Source organism: Acinonyx jubatus, chromosome A3 (assembly GCF_027475565.1).
Source record: "Acinonyx jubatus isolate Ajub_Pintada_27869175 chromosome A3, VMU_Ajub_asm_v1.0, whole genome shotgun sequence".
NCBI lineage: Eukaryota > Metazoa > Chordata > Mammalia > Carnivora > Felidae > Acinonyx > Acinonyx jubatus.
Genome location: NC_069388.1, coordinates 61,334,984 through 61,357,753, shown reverse-complemented (window position 1 = coordinate 61,357,753; position 22,770 = coordinate 61,334,984). Strand labels below are relative to the sequence as shown.

The following is a 22,770-nucleotide window of genomic DNA, read 5'->3' as shown; positions in this document are numbered from 1 at the left end:
ATGACAAAAATGTTCACCAAATTGTGGTGGTGCATAAAGTAAAAACCACTGTTTGTACACATTAAATAGGTAATTTGTATGGTACATAAATTTTATCTTCATAACACTATCATGCAGTAAGTAAAAAATAAACAAACGCTAAAGGAGGGGCACCTGAGTGGCTCAGTCAGTTAAGCATCCAACTTCAGCTCAAGTCATGATCTTACAGTTCATGGGTTCAAACCCATTGGGCTCTGCACTGACAGTGTGGAACCTGTTTGGGATTCTCTCTTTCCCTCTCTCTCTGACCCTCCCTGACTTGCACCTTCTCTTTCTAATAAATAAATAAATAAACTTAAAAAAAAAAAAGTATGCTAGGGGCACCTGGGTGGCTCAGTCCACCTGAGCATCCAATTTTAGCTCAGGTCATGATCTCACAGCTTGTGAGTTCGAGCCCTGTGTCAGGCTCTGTACTGATAGCTCAGAGCCTGGAGCCTGCTTCAGATTCTGTGTCTCCCTCTCTCTCTGACCCTCCCACATTCACACTCTGTCTCTTTCTCAAAAGTAAATAATAAAACATTAAAAAAATGTAGAACAAAGTATGCTAAAGAAATGACAAATGAGCTGGAGAAGAGTGGAGTCCCCTGGGTCAGTAGGAAGCATGGGAATAAAATCAGCTAACAAACTCATGAAAATGGGCTGAAGTGTTCCCTGAAAACCAGATTGCAAAACTATTTTAAAAGCCATGCAAATCAAACATCTGTTAGCTTTTCAAGCAACTCCAAAACATTTTCATTACTCTAGTTATAGACCATATAAGTACAGTATCTTACAAATGTACTCTTATTTAATGGTTTGTTTGTAGTCCCATATCATATAAAACCTGTACCATGGAAAATACAGAACTAGTCATACCTATCATATTTGATTCATTTACTTATTCAAAAAACATTTATTATATGCCTACTATGTGCCAGGCAGTGTCCTAGGTGTCAGGGATGCAAAGATGGGTAAGACGCAAGCCCCCCTCAAGCACCTCACTGCATCCTGAGCTGAGAGTTATAACACAGAGAGTTAAGAAAACATTCTGATTTGCCCTCTTCAGATCCTCTGTTCCCCTCTCTTTATGCCTGTCCCCCACTTGTGTGTGCTCTTGCGCACATGTGCTCTCTCTCTCTCTAAAATAAACAACAAAAAAGAAAACATTCTGACTTGTGTGGCTGCAAATGAAATAAGCTCCTAACAGATGTGTTTCAATGAAGATGATGATACAAAATATTTACAATGTGATGACTATTAACCCTGTAGTGACCAGTTCTCCCGAGCAGCGGCCTACCTGTTGACATGCTCCTCCCAGTCCTCTGGTGGAGGAGGAGCATCTGCATCAGTCCTGGCAAAGATGACATGCCGTTCACACTCGTTCATCACACTGCGTGCCTTCTGATTGTCGTAGAGCGGCACAGGGGTTGATGTGACTGTCTCCACATCTATTGGGACGTCTGATTCACTGTAAACAGGTGAGGAAATAGGACCAGGCCACACGTACTTCACACAACACAGGTGTTTTAACGATCATCTGGTTGCCAAAAAATGACTCTTTAATATAATCAGTTTTAAAGTATGTATAAGCATAGTATACCCGCAAGAAAATTATGATCCAAAGTCATCTTTCCCACACTTGTCTAGATCTCTGCCCTCTGACATGCTGTTATGTGCTGGGGGAACACAAAGTCATTTTTAAGTGAGTCCATACAAAAAATAACAAACACCTGTAGTTTTTAAAAGACAAATATATTCTATAAGCAAACCTGACCACCTAGATGTGCTTTCCAATACAGTAGCTATAAGCCACATTCAACTGTTTAAATAAAAATTAAACAGAATTAAAAATTCAGTGCCTCAGTTGCACTAGCCACATTTCAAGTGTTCAACAGACAGATGTGGCTAGCTGCTACTATGTTAGATAGCACAGATACAGAGCATTTTTTCATTGCTGAGAGTTCTGTTGGACAGTGCTAGTCTAGAGTTTTAAATTATTCTTACATACTTTCTCTTTTGTTAGCAAGTCAACCCGTAGTTAATTATAGGCTGTAAAAGTCTATGATTGTCTAAGACAGATCGCCTGGAATGTAGACACCTTAGTTATTTAACTCATTGTGTAAGAAGCCTAGAACAGAAACAAATAGAAATGGACATGTGATGGGTCTTTCATATTTTAAAATGTTAATGAAATCCTAGTGCCATAAAGGCTCTTCGCTGTACCAACTTAGTCACCCAAAATACTATACCAATAAAAATTGTCTATTGGCTGTCTACCAAACATCACTTCAACTTTCTGACCCCAATGATCTTAATGACACCCATTCCCAATAGCTGGAATAACTATATCATTATGAAACAAAGTGAAATAATGTGCAGCTAGATTGGGTGGTGGGTGAAAGAGCTGACCATCTTCTCTGGACCAGACACTGGGCAAGGCACTTAGACTTGTATGTCTAAAAAGGAACTCTGGATTTCACAATTCCAAACCTATCCTCCAAGCCCCCAGTCCCCAACTCATAGCACCACCCAGCTACTTAAGCCAAAAATCTGAGTCATCCTAATTTCACCTTTCCCTTCAGTCCTGGGCCATCTTTCCAACTCACCACAGCAGGTCCTGTTGGCTCTACCTATGAAATATATCTCAAGGCCATCCTTTTTCTCCATCTGTACTATTCCTGCCCCTATCCAACCTGTCACAATCTCTGGCCCCCACTACTACAATAGTCTCCTAGCAAGCCTTCTCTATTTCTACTTCTGAACTGTATCTATTCAATAAAAATTCAAAGCGATTTTTTAAAAATATAAATCCAATCTCTAGCTTAAAATCCTTCAGTGACTTCTTATCACTCATCAAATTCTTACACGAGGTAGTCTGTGCCTACTTCTCCCCTAGCTGCCACGAACACCCTCACTATAACCATATTCTAGGCACAATGACTTAAAAAGAGTCCCTAAAACATGCTAAATTCCCACTTTCCGGACCTGTATGTGGAGATGGCTTATAAGAGGAAATAATTTTCTAAGCACTGAAATGAGCAAGTCCACAGAATGTCACTTAAAGAAAATATCATGAGATCTGAACATAGGAGTTTCAACGTTAACAAGAAGCTTTAAAAGAGCTCTTCAGTTATGCCCTAGGCCAGAGGCAAGATTATGCTGGATTATCCCTAAAAGTCACAAATCCCCCGCCCTGTACAACTAAAAGAGCTAACAAAATGCTGCCTTCACTGGGAAATGAAATAAAACCACTATTCTACACTGTTTAAAACACACACATCATGGTACCTCTAGCTCATTAAGGCTCAATGAGAGATATAAAGAAGCAAAATCCAAGATCTCTATTCACCAACAAACCTAAAACCTGTGGTAAAGATTAGACATTGAATCAGAGTAAAACAAAGAAAAAAAAGTCTCTTCCCCCCCAAAAGTTTATAAAATTATTAAGGCCATGATTGGATCATCAAAATAGAATATATCAACCAATTTGGAAATAGAATTCGAATACCATACCTTAAAGCTCAAAAGAACTGCTAAACAAGTTTATTTAGGCCAAATGTAACTGGATGATTATTACACAGTAAGTTTATGAAAAAAGTCCTTACCCTATAATGTCGTCCAGTTGAAAATATAATCAGACCTAGCACCCATGGGTGGTGACAAGCTAAGAGAGAAAGCAAGGTCTTGGAATATGCTCCTAAACTTTGCTGGGTGAAGCCAGCAAAAGGAAATCACATCACCATAAAAAGGTTATTGCTGCCAGTGTTGGAACAAGCCAGAACACCAGACTAAAGGGAATGAGTCTAATCCTGAGTGGTAATAACTCTTCAGCCTTTTTCTTCACTCTTTCCATATAAGTCCTATTATAGATACCTATATTATATACCATATTATGTAGATGTTGTTTGCTTTCCTAATTTGTTAGATGTCTTGAATGCAAAGGTCTACATATAGGCCTGATATCCCCACACTCCTTAACAGAGATGACTGAAGTAAGTATCCAAGGCCCCCGATACAAGCTTCCACAATAAAATTCTCTCTAATCTCCACCATCTGATTACTGCCCAATTAAGGCAACAGCAGCCCTTAGGAGAGAAGCCCAAACTCACATGTTACTTTCATGTTGCCTCCGGGGAGTCACAAAGAGCATGCGGGTGGGGCGAGCACTACTGGCATCTGGGTGGGCACTCCATGGCTTGGCATAGCTATGATCCAGAAAAACCAGGTCCAGCTCCCGCTCGTGCACTGAAAGCTGGAAGAGCAGCGAGGTGCCCATGCGCCGGGCTGAAGTCTGGAAGTCCCTCTCCCCACCCCGGTGGGCCATGTCAGTAGAGGGCCAGCAAGTCAGAGAATGGGTATCTGCATACTAGTCACCTGCAGTGAGAAGTTTCAGTTTAAGTCAATTCAAAGACTCTATAAACGTCTTCCAACCTAGAATATCTAATACCCTTCTTTTGTGACCTATCGTTCATAAATGGAGTGTCCATTACACCGCAGACCTTTGCCCACCATAGGGAGGGCTCCTGAGATCCCACACCACCAATCAAAAAGGCTTTTGGCACCATTAGGACCCTCCATACTCAATCTCTACAAAATCCGTTTACTGTAAAGATGACTAAATCCACTGTTCACAAAGGCCTCACATGGACACATACTAAACTTGCTTGGCCAGCACCATAAATCCCATACAGGGTTTTGGCAAACAACAGAAATCACAAACAATTCTTCCAAAGCTAAGGGTGTCGCTCGCTCGGCTGCTCCACACGATTTTCTAAATCTTCTCGGAGCGTCTCCACGGCCAGGGCGTGAGCACCCTCCTAACAGCAGGGCAACGTGGGCCTCAAGGAAGCCCTTCAAGTTTCTTTCTTACGTTAAAAGTTTTGCAACTATTTCGTAATTCTCTGGAGTCTCTAAAATCTCCAAAGGAGAACTCCTGCCCAAAGGCTGCAACAAAACGCTGTCCCAGGAAGGCCCCTCTCCCCCGCCCCAGGGTGGGCAGTCCCCGGCAAACCGCCCGGTACTCCACGTACTCCGCCGAGGTCTCGCCACCGAACCTTAAAACGCCCCATCTAGTAGGCAGGGCTTATAATTCGCACTTTACAGACGAAGGCGCCGGCTCGGGAGGGAGGAATGAAGTGACTTGGCCAAGGTCACCGAGAGTTCGCGACGAGGAGGAGCCGCCTCGCACCCGCCTCCCACCCGCGTCACGGGCCCCGGACCGGCTGGGCGCCCGCGTCAAGGCGGCCCAAGTCCTCCCCCGGCCCAACGCGCCCGTCCGACCACAGCGGCCCCGCCCCGGGCTCTGGCCTCCGGTCGCCGCATGCCCAGGGAGTCCTGAAGCCTTCGCCGAGGTCCCCGCCCGCTCCGCCCCGAGACCCCCTTCCCCCACCCCCGGACCGGCCATCCCGCCGGCGCCGGCCCTTCCCTCACCCGCAATCGCCGGGCCGCGCGCTCGGCCCGGGCCGGATCCCTGCGCGCGTGCGCGTTACCGCCTCCACGCCCGGCTCTCCGCAAAGCGCGGAAGAGGATTTTCGCCTGAGAAGGGCGGTGAGCGAGAAAACCCGGAGAGGGAAACGCTGCGGCCAAAAGGCGGGAAGAGAAAAGGCAGGAGGCCCGCGAGTCTCGCAGGCAGAGTCAGTACTGAGTCCCGAGGCGACGACACCACGGCCTGCGGCTGAGGAGTTTAAGGAGACAGTGCCATAAAAGGTAGAGACCAGACTTGAGGGTTTGGAATCTCAGCGCCAACACTTAACTCTTTGGCTTTATGACCCCAGCAAGAGCTCAGCGTCCCTTCCCCCTCCCCCACCATCTTTAAATGTGCAAATACTTCACTGGGCGGCTGAGAGAATGAAATGGGGAATGCCTGGTACCTGGCAGGAACACAAGCAGATCTCACGATGCTAATTACCATGAGGGACCCCCAGAGTGTTCTACAAAAAGAAAGATTTCTGACGAAAGGATTGAGGTGGTGTCATGAAGGGGAAGTCACGGAAGGCTGGATTCTGAAGGACCAGGCCATTGCAGAGGGATTGGAAAGGTTAGTAAGGGCAGACTCAGGGATAGCAAATGGGCCAAGTACAGCCCAACACCATTTTCTTTGGCCTACCCATTGCTTTCTTTAAAATTTATTTAATTGCAAACATTTGAAACTAGGGAGATTTCATGTAAAAATCCAGATTTCTGGGTTCCCTTGGAAAGTTGGAGGCTGTGGCAGCACTGGACTCACTTTCCAGTGTGGCAGGCATGGAGTGTGCATATGCCCTCACTCTGGTCCACTTCACTAGGCCTCCTTGGCCGCCCGCTCCCCTGCTCTCCACCATGGCATGGTTACCCAGCCCTATACCACACACACACACACACACACACACACACACACACACCCCACCCCCAGGCTAGATTTAACTGCAGGTTAAATGGAATGGAAAACACAATCAAGAGTCAAGTCCAGTCATCTTAGGGTCTTTAGTGGATTGGTTCAACTCATTTTCGTTGCCTATCAGAGCAGGAGTGAGACAGCTGAAGTAAAGCTGATGGAAATAGGTGCAGAGAGCAGCCCAAATAAAGAAACACAATGCAGCAGAGGGCCTTTACAATGAATGCAACACAGAGCCCAGAGTGCCCAGGGGAAAGATGGAAGGTCAGGGAGTGGGGAAGCAGTTGAGACAAAGGAGGCAAACCGTGGTCATTTCACAATTCCAGACTGTTTCCAATAGGATAGTGAGTATTCTCTATAGCAGAGATGTCAAAACCTTAGTGCTTACTTTGCAGGGGTTTTGTTTTGTTTTGTTTTGTTTCCAGTGCCTTGGCAGACATGTTTAATCAATTACAGCCCACTGTGAACCCACATGCAACTTCAAAATCATTTCTCCACACAGGACTCCAGAATGTCACTACCAATTGATTGGGGTTGGCCATCTCCTCCCTAAAATGCCTTTCCTTCCTCTGATATCCTGTGGGATACACTTGGCCTTCATTCACTCACAAATATTTATTAAATTCCTACTATGTGATAGGTACTGTGCTAGGTGCTGAGGATACAGCACTGATGAGGCATGCTTCTTTTTAATCTACATAAAAAAATTGTTAAATTTATAACTGTGAAAATAAGGGCTAGCATTTAAAGAATACCAAACAAGTTCCAGGTGACATAAATGACTTTTTTCTGTTAACCCTCTCAATGGCTTTATATGCTAGGTTCTATTATAGTTGTATCCAAGGAGGTAAAGTATTTTGCCTGATGTTACACAGCTAGTAAGTATCAAAGGCAGAACTGGAACCCAGACAGTCTGGCTCCAGAACCTAGGCATTTAATCCCTCACAGCTCCACTCCCCACCATGCCTACTGTGATTAGATAAAGAGCAAGGTGATGAGCATATAGAACAGTGAGCCAGCCTTGGCTTGGGTGATGGGAAAGTTGTCCTTGTGAAGGTAACAATGAAGCTGAAACCAAGAGAATGAGGTAATGTCGTATGTGTTGGGAGAGAAGATCTCCAGGAGAAAGAACGGGGGAAAAAGGCTCTGAGGCAGAAAGAAACTTGGTAACATTAAAGGGGGGAAAAAAAAAGGTGAGAACAGTACAACTAGGAAACAGGTGAAAAGAGACAAAGTTGGAGAGAGACATAAGCCAGAACCTGCAGGGCCCTAGTTGTCCCAGTAAGAATTTTGGTACTGACCATAGACTGCCTTGTGTTAACTTTCCTGTATTTGGTAAATAAAGAGTAGATCCTCAAAGTCACGGGCATTAACCTTCTTTATATCCTTCAGCAGAGAACATAGCCCAGGACATAGGGCATGGTTTCTGTGTTGACTAATGGTCTATGAATTGGTTGACAGACAGCAGGACACCAAGGCAAGAGACATGGTTTGAGTTGAAAAATAAATCTTTACTACTTCATATCCACTAGGATGGCTAAAAAGTCAACAGTGACAACAAAAACATGGTAAGGAGTACCTGGCTGACTCAGTCGGTAGATTGTGAGAGTCCTGATCTTAAGGTTGTGAATTCAAGCCCCGTGTTGGACAGAGAGATTACTTTTTTTATTATTATTACAATTTTTTTTAACATTTATTCATTTTTGAGAGAGAGAGACAAAGCATAAACTGAGGAGGGGCAGAGCGAGAGGGAGACATAGAATCTGAAGCAGGCTCCAGGCTCTGCGCTGTCAGCACAGAGCCCACGTGGGGCTCGAACCCAAGAACCATGAGATCATAACCTGAGCCCGAAGTTGGATGCTTAACCGACTAAGCCACCCAGGTGCCCCAAGACTCCTTTTTTAAAAAATGATAAAAAGTGTTGGCAAGTATGTGGAGAAATTTAAATCCTCATCATTACTGGCTGGATTGCAAAATAATGCAGCCACTTTGGAACAGTCTGACAGTTCCTCAGAAAGTTAAACATAATGGTAATTCCATTCTTACAGGTATACCCAAGAGAATTGAAAACATATGTACACATAAAAACAAGTATACAAGTGTTCAGAGCAGCATTATTTATAATGGCTAAAAAGTGTTAACCTAAATGTCCATAAACTGGTGAATGGATATATAAAATGTGATATATCTATACAGTGGATTTATTAAGCCATAAAAAGGAGTGAAGTACTGATACATGTCACAACATGGATGAACCCTGAAAACATTACACTCAGTTAAAGAAGCCAGTCAAAAAAGGCCACATATTGTACAATTCCATTTATGTGAAACGTCCAGAACAGGCAAATCCATAGACAAAGAAAGTGGATACATGTTTCCAGAGGTTAGGGGAAGGGGAAAATGGGGACTGACTGCTAATGGATATGAGATTTCTCTTTAGGGTGATGGAATATTCTGGAATTAGTGGTGATAGTCCCACAACATTGTGAATATATTAAAAACCTGAATGTTACAGTTTAAAAGCCTGGATTTGTGGTATGTGAATTATATATCGGTAAATCTGCTATAAAAAAACTTTATTTTTTAAAAGCATTTATTTTGAGAGAGAAAGAGTGCACGTGCATGAGCAGGGGAGGGACAGAGAGAGAGGGAGAGAGAGAATCCCAAGCAGGCTTTGCACTGTTAGCACTAAGCCTGACATGGGGCTCAATCCTGTGAACCATGAGATCATGACCTGAGCCAAAATCAAGAGTCGTATGCTTAACTGACTGAGTCACCCAGGAACCCCAAAAACTTTATTATTTTAAACCACTGAGATTTTGGAGTTGTTTGTTATCTCACTATAACATAACCCATCCTGACTGACACATTCAGCCAGGCTATCAGTCTAGTGCATGGGCAGAGTAAAGACATGTACAGACCAGCAGACACTCAAAAAAATTCAAAAAGCTATGGAGAAGTGTGTCCCACTAGGATGAGAGAGTAACTTAAGAATGAAGAAGACATGGGATCTGGGAACAGGATCCAACACAGGAAACAGACACAGGGAATTCTAAAGATGATGGTGAGGGGAAGTGCTGGGATGGTAGCTGTGCTACAGGGCTGGGGAGCAACCAGTGTATGCTGGACAGAAGGCCAGGAGGGATATCCCCAGGAAAAACAGTAAAACTGGTAAAAAAAAAAACCTGATGGATTTGAATCTGGGGGAAATTGTATTAAAAGGAGTATCACAGGGGCACCTGGCTGGCTCAGTCAGAAGAGCATGCAACTCTTGATCTCAGGGCCATAAGTTCGAGCCCCACATAGGGTGTAGAGATTACTGGGAGGGGGGTGGGGGGAGGAAAAGGAGTATCACAGAGCTACTGAAGGATGTTAGAAGACTTGGTCAGACTTTCAAGATAAGCAAGCAAATGAAAAACAAAGCAACTCCTAACTTACAGTAAAACACAAAGTTATATAAGAAAGGATATGGAATGAGAGTGCAGTTGACCCTTGAACAATGCCGGGATTAGGGATGCCAACTACCCTGCCTTGCACAGTCGAAAATCCATGTATAACTTTTGACTCCCCCCAAACTTAACTACTAATAGCTTACTGTTGACCGGAAGCCTTACCAATGATATAAATGGTCAGTTAACACATATTTTATATGTTATATGTGTCATGTACTATATTCTAATAATAAAGTAAGCCAGAAAGAAGAGAATGTTACTAAGAATATTATAAGGAAGAGAAAATACATCTACAGTACTGTACTGTATTTATTGAAAAAAATCCACTCACTAGTGGACCCACACAGGGGTGCCTGGGTGGCCTGGGCAACTGACTCTTGACTTCTGCTCAGGTCATGATACCAAAGTTGTGGGATCAAGCCCCAGGTCGGGCTCTGGGCTAAGCGTGGAGCCTGCTTGGGATTTTCCCTCTTTCTCTCTCTCTCCCTTCCTCTGTTTCCTCCCCCACTCATACTGTCTCTCTCTCTCTAAAATTAAAAAACAAAAAAACAAGGGAACCCATACAGTTCAAATGTGTTGTTCAAAGGTCAACTGTGTATTACTTGATATGCAGTGAAAAAATATACATCATCATAGTAAAGATAATAGTGAATATAGATTTAGTCCCCAGATGAGGTATCATTATATTGGGAGAACAGAATGCAGAAAAGGCAGAGTGAGAGAGACCTAAACTCCTGTGCATGGTAAACAGCAGTAGAAATGTCTGAAAGTGATGAATCAGGAAGTTTTGGGAGAGAGACGCTGGGAGGCCAGAAGAAATGACAGATGGGGTAAGAGTTGACTTAATAGACAACGTGTCAAATTGAAAAATTCAAGGGTTGCTATTTAGAAACATAGAGGTTAATATTAGTAGAAATGACCAAAAAGAGCACTTCTTGCTCCATCTCTCCCACCCTTTATTCTCTCTCCCTGGTACTTATCTTGGGCCAGATTTCTGCTGTTTTTCTATTTATTCTCCCATTAGTGCCATGTAGGGATTTTTATCTTCTCTCTGCCCTATTCCTTCCTCAGCACATCAGTCTTACTGTTTTTTTCATTCTTTGCTAATTTGGGAGATGAGAAATGATTTCTTGCATTTCTTTGCTTGTTATTGATGGGCTCAAAATGTTTTACATCTTTTCTTGGTGGGGGGTAGGTGCTTTGGAATCCAACTTGGCAAAGTGATAAATGGTATCTCATTTAGTTTCTTTGATGAACAGAAACTGATTTTTGCTACATCTTTTTTTTTTTGTCCATTTGGGCAATCATATGTTATAAACTTTCCCCCATCTTCCTTGGGAATATTCGTCTTTTTCTTATTGAATTATAAAAACTCACATTAGGAGCACCTGGCTGACTCAGTCAGGTGGAGCATACAACTCTTGATCTTGGGGTTGTGAGTTCAAGCCCCACATTGGGTGTAGAGATTACTTAAAAAAAAACAGTCTTTAAAAAAAACATATGTTTTAAAAAAGCTCATGCTAAAAAGGCTACTAACCTTTCAAACAATACCTATGTTGCACATAGGTATGTATGTACCTACTTTGATATTTGTCATTTAAGGTATGTTTTTCTGCATAGGAATTTAAATTTTATGGGGTCAAACCTATCAGCCTTTTCCTTTTCAGGGTTTGCCTTTCATGTCAATGATGTTTGGTTTGGAAAATCATGAACAACGCAAAAAGCTTTGTGTTGTGTTCAGATTTCAAGAAAAACTGTCAGGAAGAACTTTTTCTTTTTAAATCTGCTGCAGTGGAAAGCAGTTGTAGCACCAAGATCCCACATGTAGCTTTTTCCCTACATGTAGCTTTTTGAAAGCCATGCATCTTTTAGGAGGCATGGTGAGGTTACTGTTAAATTGTTTCATGGCTTATATATGTTTTTAAAATATCCATTAATCTTTGCACTTTTGGATAAGATGCAATTTATACAATGTTCAGACCATAAGCAGAAGAAATCTTACTGTGGAAGAGATGAGAGCAAATGATCCAGCTCCATCGTCATGACAAGAGGCCTCAAGAGTAGTCAAGATGCCATAGCAAAACTGTACTGACGTTGAGATTTTTCTTTCACTTTACATAAGAAAGTGACATAAGAGCTCATTAATTAAAAAGCTGATTTTTTCCCTTTTTTAAAGACAGACCCATTTCTGGACTTAGGTTTCCTTTAGAAAAAAGGAGGCCTACATATCTGCTTACACATTAGGAAGGGATTCTCCTGAATCTTTATTGAAACAGTCTTTGATTTCCCTATTCCTTTTCTCACATCACCTCGCTTCTCTTATTTTCTCATCTAAATTGTGTGACTCTGGCAATGATTCACTCCAGATAACTTGCTTATGTAAAGAGGAAACATTAACTGTATACCTGATCTTGAAATCAGGACGGTGAGAATAAGACAGAAAGAGAAAAGAAAGAGGAAACGCAAAGTGGCCAAATTATTTTGTTTCTACAGGCCCAGTCACCTCAAGCCACTGGCTCCACACTCCTGTGACTTCTTCTTCCTGTCGTTCCCCTCCATTCCTCTCCAGAACCAAGAACCACTCACCTTTGTGACATCACTTCTACTGCTAAGCAACAGACCTGGGGCTCTCTTCACCCCCATGAGCCCTGGGAGAAAGTTGGACCAAGGTGCTCCAAGAAGGAGGCTTTGCTGCAGAGGGAAGGAGAGAAGGAGGTGGAAAACATGCTGCGGGTTGTCGTGGAGTCAGCCAAGATTAGCCCACCCTTAAGCCCCCCACCCAGACCCTGCGTGTCCATCTACTTCCAAGGTGAGAGCCAGGATGGAGAGAGAGCCCCAAGAGGGAACATGCGTTCAGTGAAAAAATAGACTTATTGGTGCCCTGGTCTATAAAGATGCCCTGTGTGACAGAAAGGTGAGGTAGACACTGTCCAGTTCTTTCAAAACTTATGTTTATTGCTATTATTTCTCCTATTATGACATCTCTGCCTCCCGTTTTTTTTCCGGGGAAATGGCTACAGGGAAAAGAGAAGATTAATACTTCTCAAGCTGCTTCTGTGAACTAGGGCTTGTGCCACAAGCCGAGGCTTAAAAAAAAAAAAAAAGTACCTGCTTCATAGGATCGATGTGAGGATTTTAAAAGATAATATGTGTACAGCTCTTTGTACAACATCCAGTAATGACCATTCCATCCTATGAGAGCCTTTTCATAAACATAATGATTTTTTCTCCTCACAATGATCCCATGAGGCAAGTTTTATTGTCTCCATTTTTTATAGATAAGGAAAAGTGTCTAAGAAGGTTGGGGGATGAAATGATTTGGGGGAGAATGTGAAGGAGATTAAGTATGTCTGTGTAACACAGAGCTGGGAGCAAAAAAGAAAAAGGCCAGGAGAAATAGTCTGTTGGTGGAAAGTAGGGGGAGGTGGATGCAGGCAAATGAGGTTTCCTAGCACATGTGGGGAGTGAGAAAATTAAGGCCAAGAGAAAGAAGGCACAGTAGTTTCTATAACAGGCATGAGTAAAGAATGAGGTTCCTTAATTTGTTTTTTCTGGGTTGTGAAACCGTCCTCACTGAATGTGACAACACCCCTCAGAGAGTGGACATCTGGGACTCCAGGCTCAAGGGCCATACATGTTGATGTCCCCAGGTACAGGTTCAGAGAGGTGTAGTGGACGTTTAGTGTGTCTTAGCTGTGAGCCAGGGGATAGCCTGATTCGGAGACTTCTTTCCTACCACCTCAAAGGCATTATCTTTCTCCTCCCAGAAATACCTCTTACAAAGATGCCTACATCCCAGACTCCTGGGCTTTCCCACAGATTTACCTACAAATTCTTATAACTGAATGTTTGATATTTTTTATTCCCTTTTAACCTTTCCGAGCCCCTCTTCCCCCATATACCATCCACTACCCTGCACCCCTTCCCACTACCCAGCAAGGGCATGCTTGCACACACACTCTCTCTCCCCCTCTTTCACATTCTTTCCTTGGGAAGGATATCAAGGTAATTTAGCAATTTAGAGGTTCTTTGCAGCACTATAGATTGTTCTTTGTTAAAGATATTTCTGGAGGAAGGGGATTTTAGTGGATGAAGAACTCTCAACCCATTATAGATGTTTTGGCATGACTTAAGGTCCACTAGACTTTGCTCTGGTAACAAACAAACCTTTAAATCTCAATGCCCTAACACAATAAAAGTTTCTCTCTTTTTCACACCAAGTCCTGCATTGATGGGGCAGCAATCCTGAGTGGCTCCTCCAAGCAGGGTTTAGGGACCAGCTGCTTGCTGCTTTTAGCTGCAAAGTCATCCTGGCACCACCCTGCCCATAGATCGTGAGGGTGGATGTGAAGAGTGAAGAGAGGAAGAATGTCCTGGGAGATTTTAGGAGCCGATCTCGGCAGTGATGAAAATCATTCCCAAACTGCATTTGCCAGAACGAGTCACGCGGCACCACCTGGCTGCAAGATGACTAGGAACTATGTACAGTGGAAGAAAATGAAGCAAACACATTATCTGTCACATGGGATGATGTTACTCTTACAAAAAGTGAGAAATTTTGAAACGCCCAGAGTTAAGAATCAACTTCGTGGCACATCTCCCAATGTAGATTTGAAGTTTTCTTAGAGTCCTACCTCTCTTTACCACACTTGAACCTAGACTTTGAAATATTTCCTACCACCAATGACAGCCTCTTGGTACCTTTGCAGATGTCAAGAGGAGAACTAGTGAAGTGGAAGGGAATAACCCCACATGGAATGAGGTAAAACACATCAGGACAAATCCAAAAGAAGCAGTGACAACCTCAATAGTGAATTTGGGTCCTGGCCATGCTCAGAATTCTAGAGAGAGGACAGGGAGCCTCACAAGCTTTCCCCAAGGCTAGGGCATCTCAGCCTGGGAGGAGCCCCTGAGCCGATATGGCTGTGCAGGCCTGAGGGCCACAGCAGCCACATCTGCCCAGAGCTGTTCTTGGCCCTTCCCCTCCACTCCAGGGATGGACCCACGATATAGCCCATATTGTCCAACCTGGCCATCCTGATGTTCCCAGAAACCTGAAGCAGAGACCAGGTTCCCTGTGCAGGATCCCTCTCATCTTCCATCCATCCATATCCCCCACCCCCACCCCAGGTCCCCAAACTCCATAACTACTAAGACGCCCATGATATTGCAGTCACACGGCGGAGTCCAGGAAGGATGCTCAGCATTTTGGTGAAAGGTAGCTAATGCCATCCTGTTAAGAAACCAGACTTGAGAGAGGTTCCTCAGTTGAAGACAAACAATGTGCCAGCTCATTCCCTGCATCTTTCCTCCTTTCCTAGAAGGGTGGGAAGGGGAGGGTGGAGGAGAGATGCTGACCTCCCCGTGCCTCCCACAGACGCTAATCTGGCACCTCTGGGACTGCTCCTTGCCAAATGACTCTTGTCTGCAAATCATCCTTCGGGACATGGGCGCAATAAAGAAAGAAAGGTGAGGCAGAGAGAGGCCGGAGGCTGACTCTGTGATCAAAAGCCACAGCACATGCTGCATCTCCTGTCTCTATCCATAGCTCACTCAGGTGGCAAGGATCATTCCCATTCCAGCTAATTAATGGGGGAAAAATGGTGGGGGATCTGCGGAAGGGTGGTGAGGCTGGGTATGCAGACTAGAACCAGGACCCTGGGAAGCCAGGGGCAGTTCTGTCTCTTCTGAAACCACAGAATCTCAAATCTCTGCTTCTCTCTACCCAACCCTGGCTTCCCATCATGGACACATTCTAGTACCCAGTGGAGACTAACACCCACTGAGACTGGAACTAGGGCATCCCAAGTCAAAATTCCTAGGATGGGGAATCTGATTGGCCAAGCTTCCATCAGGTGTCTACCCCCGGTCCAATCAGCTGTTATGTGGTACTGTTCCCATTCAGGAGGAGTGTGAGAAGGAGCTTCTGGGAAGGGGCTGGGCAGGGCAGAGCCAGTAACTGGGCACCCAGTGCTCAGAGCTCCAAAGTCAATTACCAGAGACGCGAGAGTCCTGCGTCCTCTGGTGGATGCTTCACATCACTGCATTCTTCCTTCAGCCTCTGTGTGGACAACACAGCCTGTAATAGAGAAAACCCTAGATAAAGTCATGCCTGGGACAGAAGACACCCTTTCCCCTTGGCTCGGGATCTTATATGTATTCCTCATCTCCCCAGGTTCATTGGCCTGGCTACAGTACTGCTCCAGCCCTTGGTGCAAAAACCAAGCAACGTCCTTTTTGTGAAGGACCTGACCCTGCTTAACCATGCCATGATGTCCACAGATGTGAGTTGGGCCTCAGGAATGGTGGCTAGAGGAGTGGGGGGAGCCGGTGAAGCTGGGCTACTCCACTTTAACAGAGGCCCAATGCCTCCACCAGACAGCATTTCCTGCCCTAGGAGGCCCCATCACATTGCCATCATCTCCCTGACCTCCCCATCCTGCCATCCATCTACCCTCTCACCCCTACATCTACCCATTTAGATTGATTAGTCAGTTGTCCATTGGGTGTCAGCCACCGTGTTAAGCCTGGGATGCAAAACTGAATGAAGCCCATGGTCCATTGATACTACTCACAGTGACAAGTGCTCCAGCACAAGGGTCAGGAAGGCTAGGCCACTGAGGCCAGGAGGAAGTGAATGATTCCATGTGAGAGGTAGCAGAAGGCTTTGTAAAAGATGTGATTGAGATAGATGGAGGCAGACAAAGACCAACCAAAGGAGAATAAGCAAAGGCTGTTTATGCAGACCTGGTTATGTATTTTGGCAGAGACTCAAATACAGGCAGAGGAGGGGGAAAGCTGTACAGTGGAAACAGGGAAGGCTCTCGGTGTGCCCTAATTGGAGGCTACTGGTGAGGGAAGCTATAAGCGGACCAGCTAGAAGCTGGGCATCCTATGTGATTGGTTAGGGGTATGTATTTGGCTTTCTCTGGTTGGTCCTAGGTGGAAAGAAAGGACAAAAATTAGGGAAGCTACCAGTTATTAATTAGTCAATCAGTTTAATTAGTTAATCAGTCAATTAATTAATTAATCAGTCCTGGCTATTTGGGGCCAATTGTTACAGGGGTTATTGTTTGGCTTCCTGGACTGGTTGCTAGAGGAGTACTCCGACTTCCTACAAGCCTGACTTAGAAATAGCAGGCTGACTTCCCAGGATGGTTACTGTAGATTTATTGGGTTGGTTTCCTGAATTGATTGCTGCAGATGTGGGTCAGAGTTCCATTTTTATATAAGGTCTGGCCACTGTCCTTTTGTATATTGAGTTTCTCAGTAGGCCCGAGTTTGCCCAATGGACGGGAAAGAAAGACAATGCCAGGCAAGGGTGTAAGGTGCATGTGTGAAGGCTGGAGGGAGACAGAGGCAGACAGCAGGTGCAGGGAGGGTTGGTTGCTGTACTGCTGGCACACGGGAGTTGGGAGGATGTGAAGGGAGTGGTGGGAGAGCTGAGACTAGCTGAGACCAGGGGCCTGAGGTGAAGGGCCTTATGGTCTATGCTGGTGAGTTGTGACTTTACTCTCATCGGTTAGGGCACTTACACAGTGTTTAGGAAGCAATTCTGGCAAAGGTCTAGAGTTTGGATGGGTAGTGAGCACTTGGAGGCAAGAGGTTAATTAAGAGGTACTTGCAGGAGTCCTCACCTGAGGTCAGGAGATGTTGGGCTAGGAGGATTGCTGTTGGCATCAGCAGTTCTGGACTGGTCCCAAGGTGCCTCTCCCTCTCCTCCCTACCCCACCGCACCCCCCTTGTCACCACCACTACCATGTGCCTCTTCTATTCTCCACATCCCCTCTGCTATAACCCATTGCTCTCCCCCTACCAGTTCATAACCTCCCTCCACCCCAGACTTCACAGACCCCATGGCGTGGCATGGCCTGGTACCATGGCCATCATCGCTCCCCACAGGGGAACTGGGCATGAATTCAGCCAGGCCAGGTAAGGTTCCAGTGTTATGATGCGGCCAAGGATAGCAGGATCTGGCTTAAAGCTCCCCTGCCTTTGCCTTGCAGTGCACTGTCACTCTACAGGTGGCCCTTATGGGAAACCAGGATATTGAGAAGATAGGTATGTACTTGGGACTTACCCCTACTCTTCTCCAAGCATAGCTGGATGGGCTCTTTGGGACTTTTGAGGCCATCCCTCAAGGCCTACAGAAAGATTATGACCAGGTTAGGGTTTAGAGGCCAGATCTCGAAACACCTAGCTGAGGTTATCTGTCCCCGACCCCCCCAGCCCCGCCAGTATTTCCACTTGACATCTCTAGAGATAAAGCCCAGCCTCCAATGGCTGCAGAGGGAAGCAAGAATAGCCATTCTAAGAGCCCCCCCCATGTGTGGAGTGTGGGGCCCAGGATTACTGAGAGTGAGAGAGAGCCTATTTTCTTTTAATTGTTTTTTTTTTAACGTTTATTTATTTTTGAGACAGAGAGAGGCAGAGCATGAACGGGGGAGGGTCAGAGAGAGAGGGAGACACAGAATCGGAAGCAGGAGAGCCTATTTTCTGAGGAGGACATGTGCCCCTTTTGAGGCCTCTTGGCCATGGTTTTAGTCAGCACCTAGTCACTAGGGATAGAACAATGAAATGTGGCCATTGCCTCAAAACCTGAGCCCCAGCCTCCGAGAGCCCACCCAGACTGTGTTTCCCCAGGCGATGGCGACCTTCTGGGCATAAGTGCACGAGAAGTGGCTATGCAGAAACTGATGGTCCCCAGCTCCACCATGTCTAAGCCTCTGTCTTCAAAGCCTCAGCACTTTCAGGTGAGGACCTTCCAGGTTGAAAGCCCTCATGATTCACCTGACTGTCTCACTGCATTCCCAGTTCATCCCCATCTCTCCACAAAGTCATGGCAAAGGGCCAGAGCTACCGGTCTTCTGAACCTTGCTGCACATCTTGCTTCTCTGGGTGCCATTCTGAGCCACTTCTGTAGGAAGCTGAAGCTAGAGACAGCTCCAGTGAGGCATAGGAGGCACTGTTGGCTGTACACCAACCAGACCTGGCAAGTCCTAGGGAGGTGAAGCAGAAGGCCTGACCCTGCCCTTCAGGAGGAAACACAAGGCTGGCCATCCTGTGGCCCCATCCCTTTCCATCAGGCTAGTTTGCCCAGGATAGAAGGTCACTGTGCCAAATCACTGCCCTTCCTATGTAGTAGAGGTTAGGGCAAAATTCTGACATGCGACCTGTTTGCCAAGTTTGGCCCTCTCTTGTCCCTGAGGGACAGTAGCTGTATGTATATCATTCCCTGAAGAGTCCCTGGACTTGATGGAGACACATGAGGCCTCGTGGAGAAAGGACAATCCATAGCCTGGGCTGGGAGATCCATATGCAGTTTACTATCTACAGTAAGATGGCAAGTTTCCATGACTCTGCCCTGCTGGCCACTGCCAACTCCTGTTTTTTCTCCCCTTGGGCCTCAGCCAGCCTGGGTCTTTTCTGGGCTCTGCATTGCTCTTCCTCTCCTTCCTTCTAATCTAGGCTGAGTCCCAGTAAAATATATAAAGGGGAAAGAGAAATAACAAGTCAGAAAGTAAATCACAGATCATTGATTCAATTGCATGGAACTTTAAAATTCGTAATTCCTTAAAAAGATTGTAGACAAAAGTAAAAAAAAAAGAAAAACCAACAAACTGGGTAAGATTAGACTTCATTCTGTGTTCTGTAACAAGTCCATAGCAATTGAGAAACACTAAGTCTACACAAGATGGAAAGGACAAAGCAGTGGAGGGGACAGTTCCCAGAAAAGGAAACAGAAGGAGCCACAGCCTTCCCAGCACTTGTCTTCAGGCTGGCAGCTCCCTGTGTGTCTTCCTTCTGTCTGCAGTAGATGCCTCTCATCAGAACACTTTGTTCTTTAAGAAAAAAGTCTCTGTTGGAAAAGGGGGAGCCCAGGCCCCAACATGAGGTTCCCCTGTGTTCCCCTGTAGGTCCGAGTGAAGGTGTATGAAGCCCGACAGCTCATGGGCAGCAACATCAAGCCGGTGGTCAAGGTGGTCATTGGAGGCTACCAGCACAAAACACGGATCAAGATGGGAAACAATGCTTTCTTCAATGAGGTGGGCCGCACATGACCTTCAGAGCTGAACAGGGCACTTGGGCCAAGTGGGCCAGCCAGAGGCTGGGCATTTCAGGCATCAGGCAAGCTTGCATCTTCCACAAACACTGACTGAGCATTGGCCAAGCACTGCTTGGCACTGGAAATACAAATGAAATAATTTGAAGCCTCACACTGGAAGAGTCAGTAGACTGTGGAGGGAACCAGCATGTGAACACATACACAATGAGAATGAGATAAGATTGGGGTTAACAGAGATCTGATCTGGGGATGCTGTTAATGCAGCACGAAATGCAGGCCCAGACCATGTATGTCTTGTCACTGCTGAAGCCCTAAGCTGTAGTATTGTGTCTGATACACAGTTGGAAGTCCATGACTACTCACTGAATTAATCAGTGAATAGACCAATAAATAAAAGATTAAAGCACAGTGGGATCAGGGAGGAAGGGGTGGACTGAGGAAGGGCTCCCGAAACCTTCAAGGAAGAATCTACCAGTGAAAGAGGGACATCATAGAGAATTAAAAGTGAGGAAAAAACAACTGGGTCTTCAGAAGCCTAGAAATGAGAAGCAGCAGGACTTGGCAGAACTGTAGATATGAGTGTGGCTGGAGGGGAGTGGCTGGAGGGAGGCCTGCAAAGTGCACTGGGACCCTGTCATGGATGACACTTGGGAGTCACAGAAAGAATCAGGAGAGTGACGGGGCTGGGTTTGCACTTTGGAAAGAGGTTTCTGGCTGCAGCAGGGGCTGGGGAGCAGTGGACTGATGGGGAAATCTAGAAGGAGGCAGAGGCTTGGGTCTCCATCCCAGGGCAGCTAGCTGGGCCTTGAGCCGCTCATGACAGATCCTCCTGGGATTCCGTACCCCTGCCCTTTACCTAGGCAAAGCACCCCCTGCAGGAGCCTGGCAGGCCTCTGCTTCTGGAGGAAGAGTATGAAATGGGCAAGGGCTGGGGCAAGAAGCTTGTTATTCTGAGCCTCCAGGCTTACTGAGTCCTTGAGTGAAGTGGTAGAAGAAATGTCATCCAACCCCTATTCCCATTCTCTCTACATCAGATCTTCTTCCAGAATTTTCATGAAGTGCCTGCAAAGTTCTTTGACGAGACCATCTTAATCCAGGTGAGGAGCCAAACAATATGGGTCCATTTTCTTGTCCCACCTCAATCCTCGGAAGGACTTCAGCTCCCTGCCCCCACCCTTGGAGCCAGTCACTTCAGATGGTCCTTCTGACCCCAAGACACAACTTCCACCACCTTCATCACTCCCTGGCAGCCCAGACTTCCCACAATCACTTAACAAATGTTATAGAATACCACTAGACCCTGAGCTGGGCCCCGAGGTGAATAGCCCCTTCCCATGTGCCAGGATTCTCATGTCACCGAAGGACCCCTCAAATGTTCCCTCAACATGGGACATTCCATTCCCTATCAGAAGGAACTCGGTAACAGTGGTGAATGTGTGGTTACCAAATGCCTCCTATGTGCCCAGCACAGGGCTAAGGGGAGCAAGGAGGTCTCTCCCTTGAAGAGTGTACATGTTCTTGGGAACACCGGAACATGGGAAATGATCAAGACAGCGTGCAATGGAGAAAGTCGAGTGCAACAGTTTTCTCTGGGCTGATCTTTGGGTGGACCAAGTGGATTGGACCCTCTGATCAATTTCCTCATCAGTAAAATGGAACTAAAATTCTGAACCTTATAGGGTACCTCTGAGAATTAGATGAGAAGAACTATGTGGAAGTGTGGGCCATTAGGAAACATTATATAAATTCTAGAGGGCCATTAGGAAGCATTAAATACATTCCAAATGTGCCCTTACAATCCCTCCCATGGGGATGGGGGAAATGAGGGATGTGAATAACAAATCTTTCTGGGAACCCCTCTGCAGGTGATGAATTCCACACTAATGAGATTCAACGCAGAGATCGGGAGATTCCAAGTGAGCTCTGGATGAAGGAGGAGGTTTGGTGAAACAATTAACAGAGACTCACCATGGGTTCCATGCCTGAGTCTAGGGGCAAAAACTTGGATTTTCCTGCAGAAATATCCAGATTTGAATCTACCCAAGTTATTCAGAATCTCTTTCTCATATATACAATGGGAATAATGACATACTCAACCCACAGAGTTGTTGTAAGGATAAAAGTGTGTACCATTTATGAAAGAGCTGGGTGCCATGTTGAATACAATGGACACATTTCAAACCTCTGCCTCCAGGAAATGGAAGCAGAAGGTCCAAAAATGCCAACCTAAGAAACACAGAGAAAATTGCTGTCTATGAGAACAGAAAGAAAGGTTTGCTTTGGAAAGACACAGGCTGGGAGATAAGGAAAGCTGACACTTATGAAGGGCTAAATAAGATTCTTCAAATCCAGGAAGATCAGGAAAAGGTAGGGTTGCCAGATTAAATACAGGATGTCCCATTACATTTGAATCTTAAACAACAGGTACTTTTAAAATACAAGTATGTCCTAAATAATTGCATGGCTCCTGACGAATACTCCGGGGGACATATGTATACTAAAAATGTAGTCATTGTTTATCTGCAGTTCTAACTTAAGTGGGCATCTATTTTTATTTGCTAAATCTGGCAACCCCTGGGAAAGTCTTCCGTGTTGAGAAAGATATATTTAGGACAAATCAAAGTAAGGTTTCTTTCTCACTACTTGTAATAAGCACATGAAGAGTCATGACCTGTCCCTCAAAGAAGCAACATGGGCTTCGAAATGAGAGATTCTGGAGAGATTATATGGCAGGTGGTAAAAAATGTTGTGCTTTCGGCAAAGACCATCGCACAATTTCCAGACAAGGACTAATGATAATGAACTGTTAAATAATTTATAGACATGAGAGAAAACTGAGCCTTTTTTTAAAATAATTAAAA

The 22,770-nt window shown here is 45.2% G+C and overlaps 3 protein-coding genes across 31 annotated transcripts in view; 1 reads left to right on the top strand and 2 right to left on the bottom strand.

Moving 5' to 3' along the window:
* The window catches only part of KANSL3 (KAT8 regulatory NSL complex subunit 3), a 43,277-nt gene extending 37,715 nt beyond the window's left edge, over window positions 1-5,562 (bottom strand). For 4 of the 11 annotated variants that reach the window (XR_008289276.1, XM_027072582.2, XM_027072584.2 and 1 more), the window contains exons 1-3: window positions 5,449-5,562; window positions 4,128-4,392; window positions 1,316-1,486 (exon numbers count right to left, since the gene is read on the bottom strand). Coding sequence is in view for 8 of the 11 variants with exons in the window: in XM_027072582.2 (XP_026928383.1) it covers window positions 1,316-1,486; window positions 4,128-4,342 (386 nt within the window). In the remaining 3 variants the exon portion in view is untranslated. Of the gene's footprint in view, window positions 1-1,315; window positions 1,556-1,622; window positions 1,695-3,623; window positions 3,683-4,127; window positions 4,393-5,048; window positions 5,212-5,448 lie in introns of those variants that run through there. The other 7 variants (XM_053200518.1, XM_053200519.1, XM_053200515.1 and 4 more) reach the window with 5 other exon arrangements.
* A 23-nt stretch (window positions 5,563-5,585) lies between these two features.
* FER1L5 (fer-1 like family member 5) overlaps window positions 5,586-22,770 on the top strand; it is a 59,937-nt gene continuing 42,752 nt past the window's right edge. For 12 of the 19 annotated variants that reach the window (XR_008289272.1, XR_008289274.1, XM_053200506.1 and 9 more), the window contains exons 1-10: window positions 5,681-6,055; window positions 12,337-12,652; window positions 14,553-14,605; window positions 15,221-15,312; window positions 16,019-16,127; window positions 17,850-17,904; window positions 18,487-18,596; window positions 19,761-19,889; window positions 20,944-21,006; window positions 21,775-21,825. Coding sequence is in view for 16 of the 19 variants with exons in the window: in XM_053200506.1 (XP_053056481.1) it covers window positions 12,568-12,652; window positions 14,553-14,605; window positions 15,221-15,312; window positions 16,019-16,127; window positions 17,850-17,904; window positions 18,487-18,596; window positions 19,761-19,889; window positions 20,944-21,006; window positions 21,775-21,825 (747 nt within the window). In the remaining 3 variants the exon portion in view is untranslated. Of the gene's footprint in view, window positions 6,056-12,336; window positions 12,653-14,552; window positions 14,606-15,220; window positions 15,313-16,018; window positions 16,128-17,849; window positions 17,905-18,486; window positions 18,597-19,760; window positions 19,890-20,943; window positions 21,007-21,774; window positions 21,849-22,770 lie in introns of those variants that run through there. The other 7 variants (XM_053200496.1, XM_053200498.1, XM_053200497.1 and 4 more) reach the window with 7 other exon arrangements.
* Window positions 15,867-22,770, bottom strand: part of LMAN2L (lectin, mannose binding 2 like) — a 95,676-nt gene continuing 88,772 nt past the window's right edge. Inside the window, exon 9 of the mRNA XM_053200523.1 lies at window positions 15,867-15,922. Coding sequence (XP_053056498.1) covers window positions 15,882-15,922 — 41 coding nt within the window. The 3' untranslated portion in view covers window positions 15,867-15,881. The remainder of the gene's footprint in view (window positions 15,923-22,770) is intronic.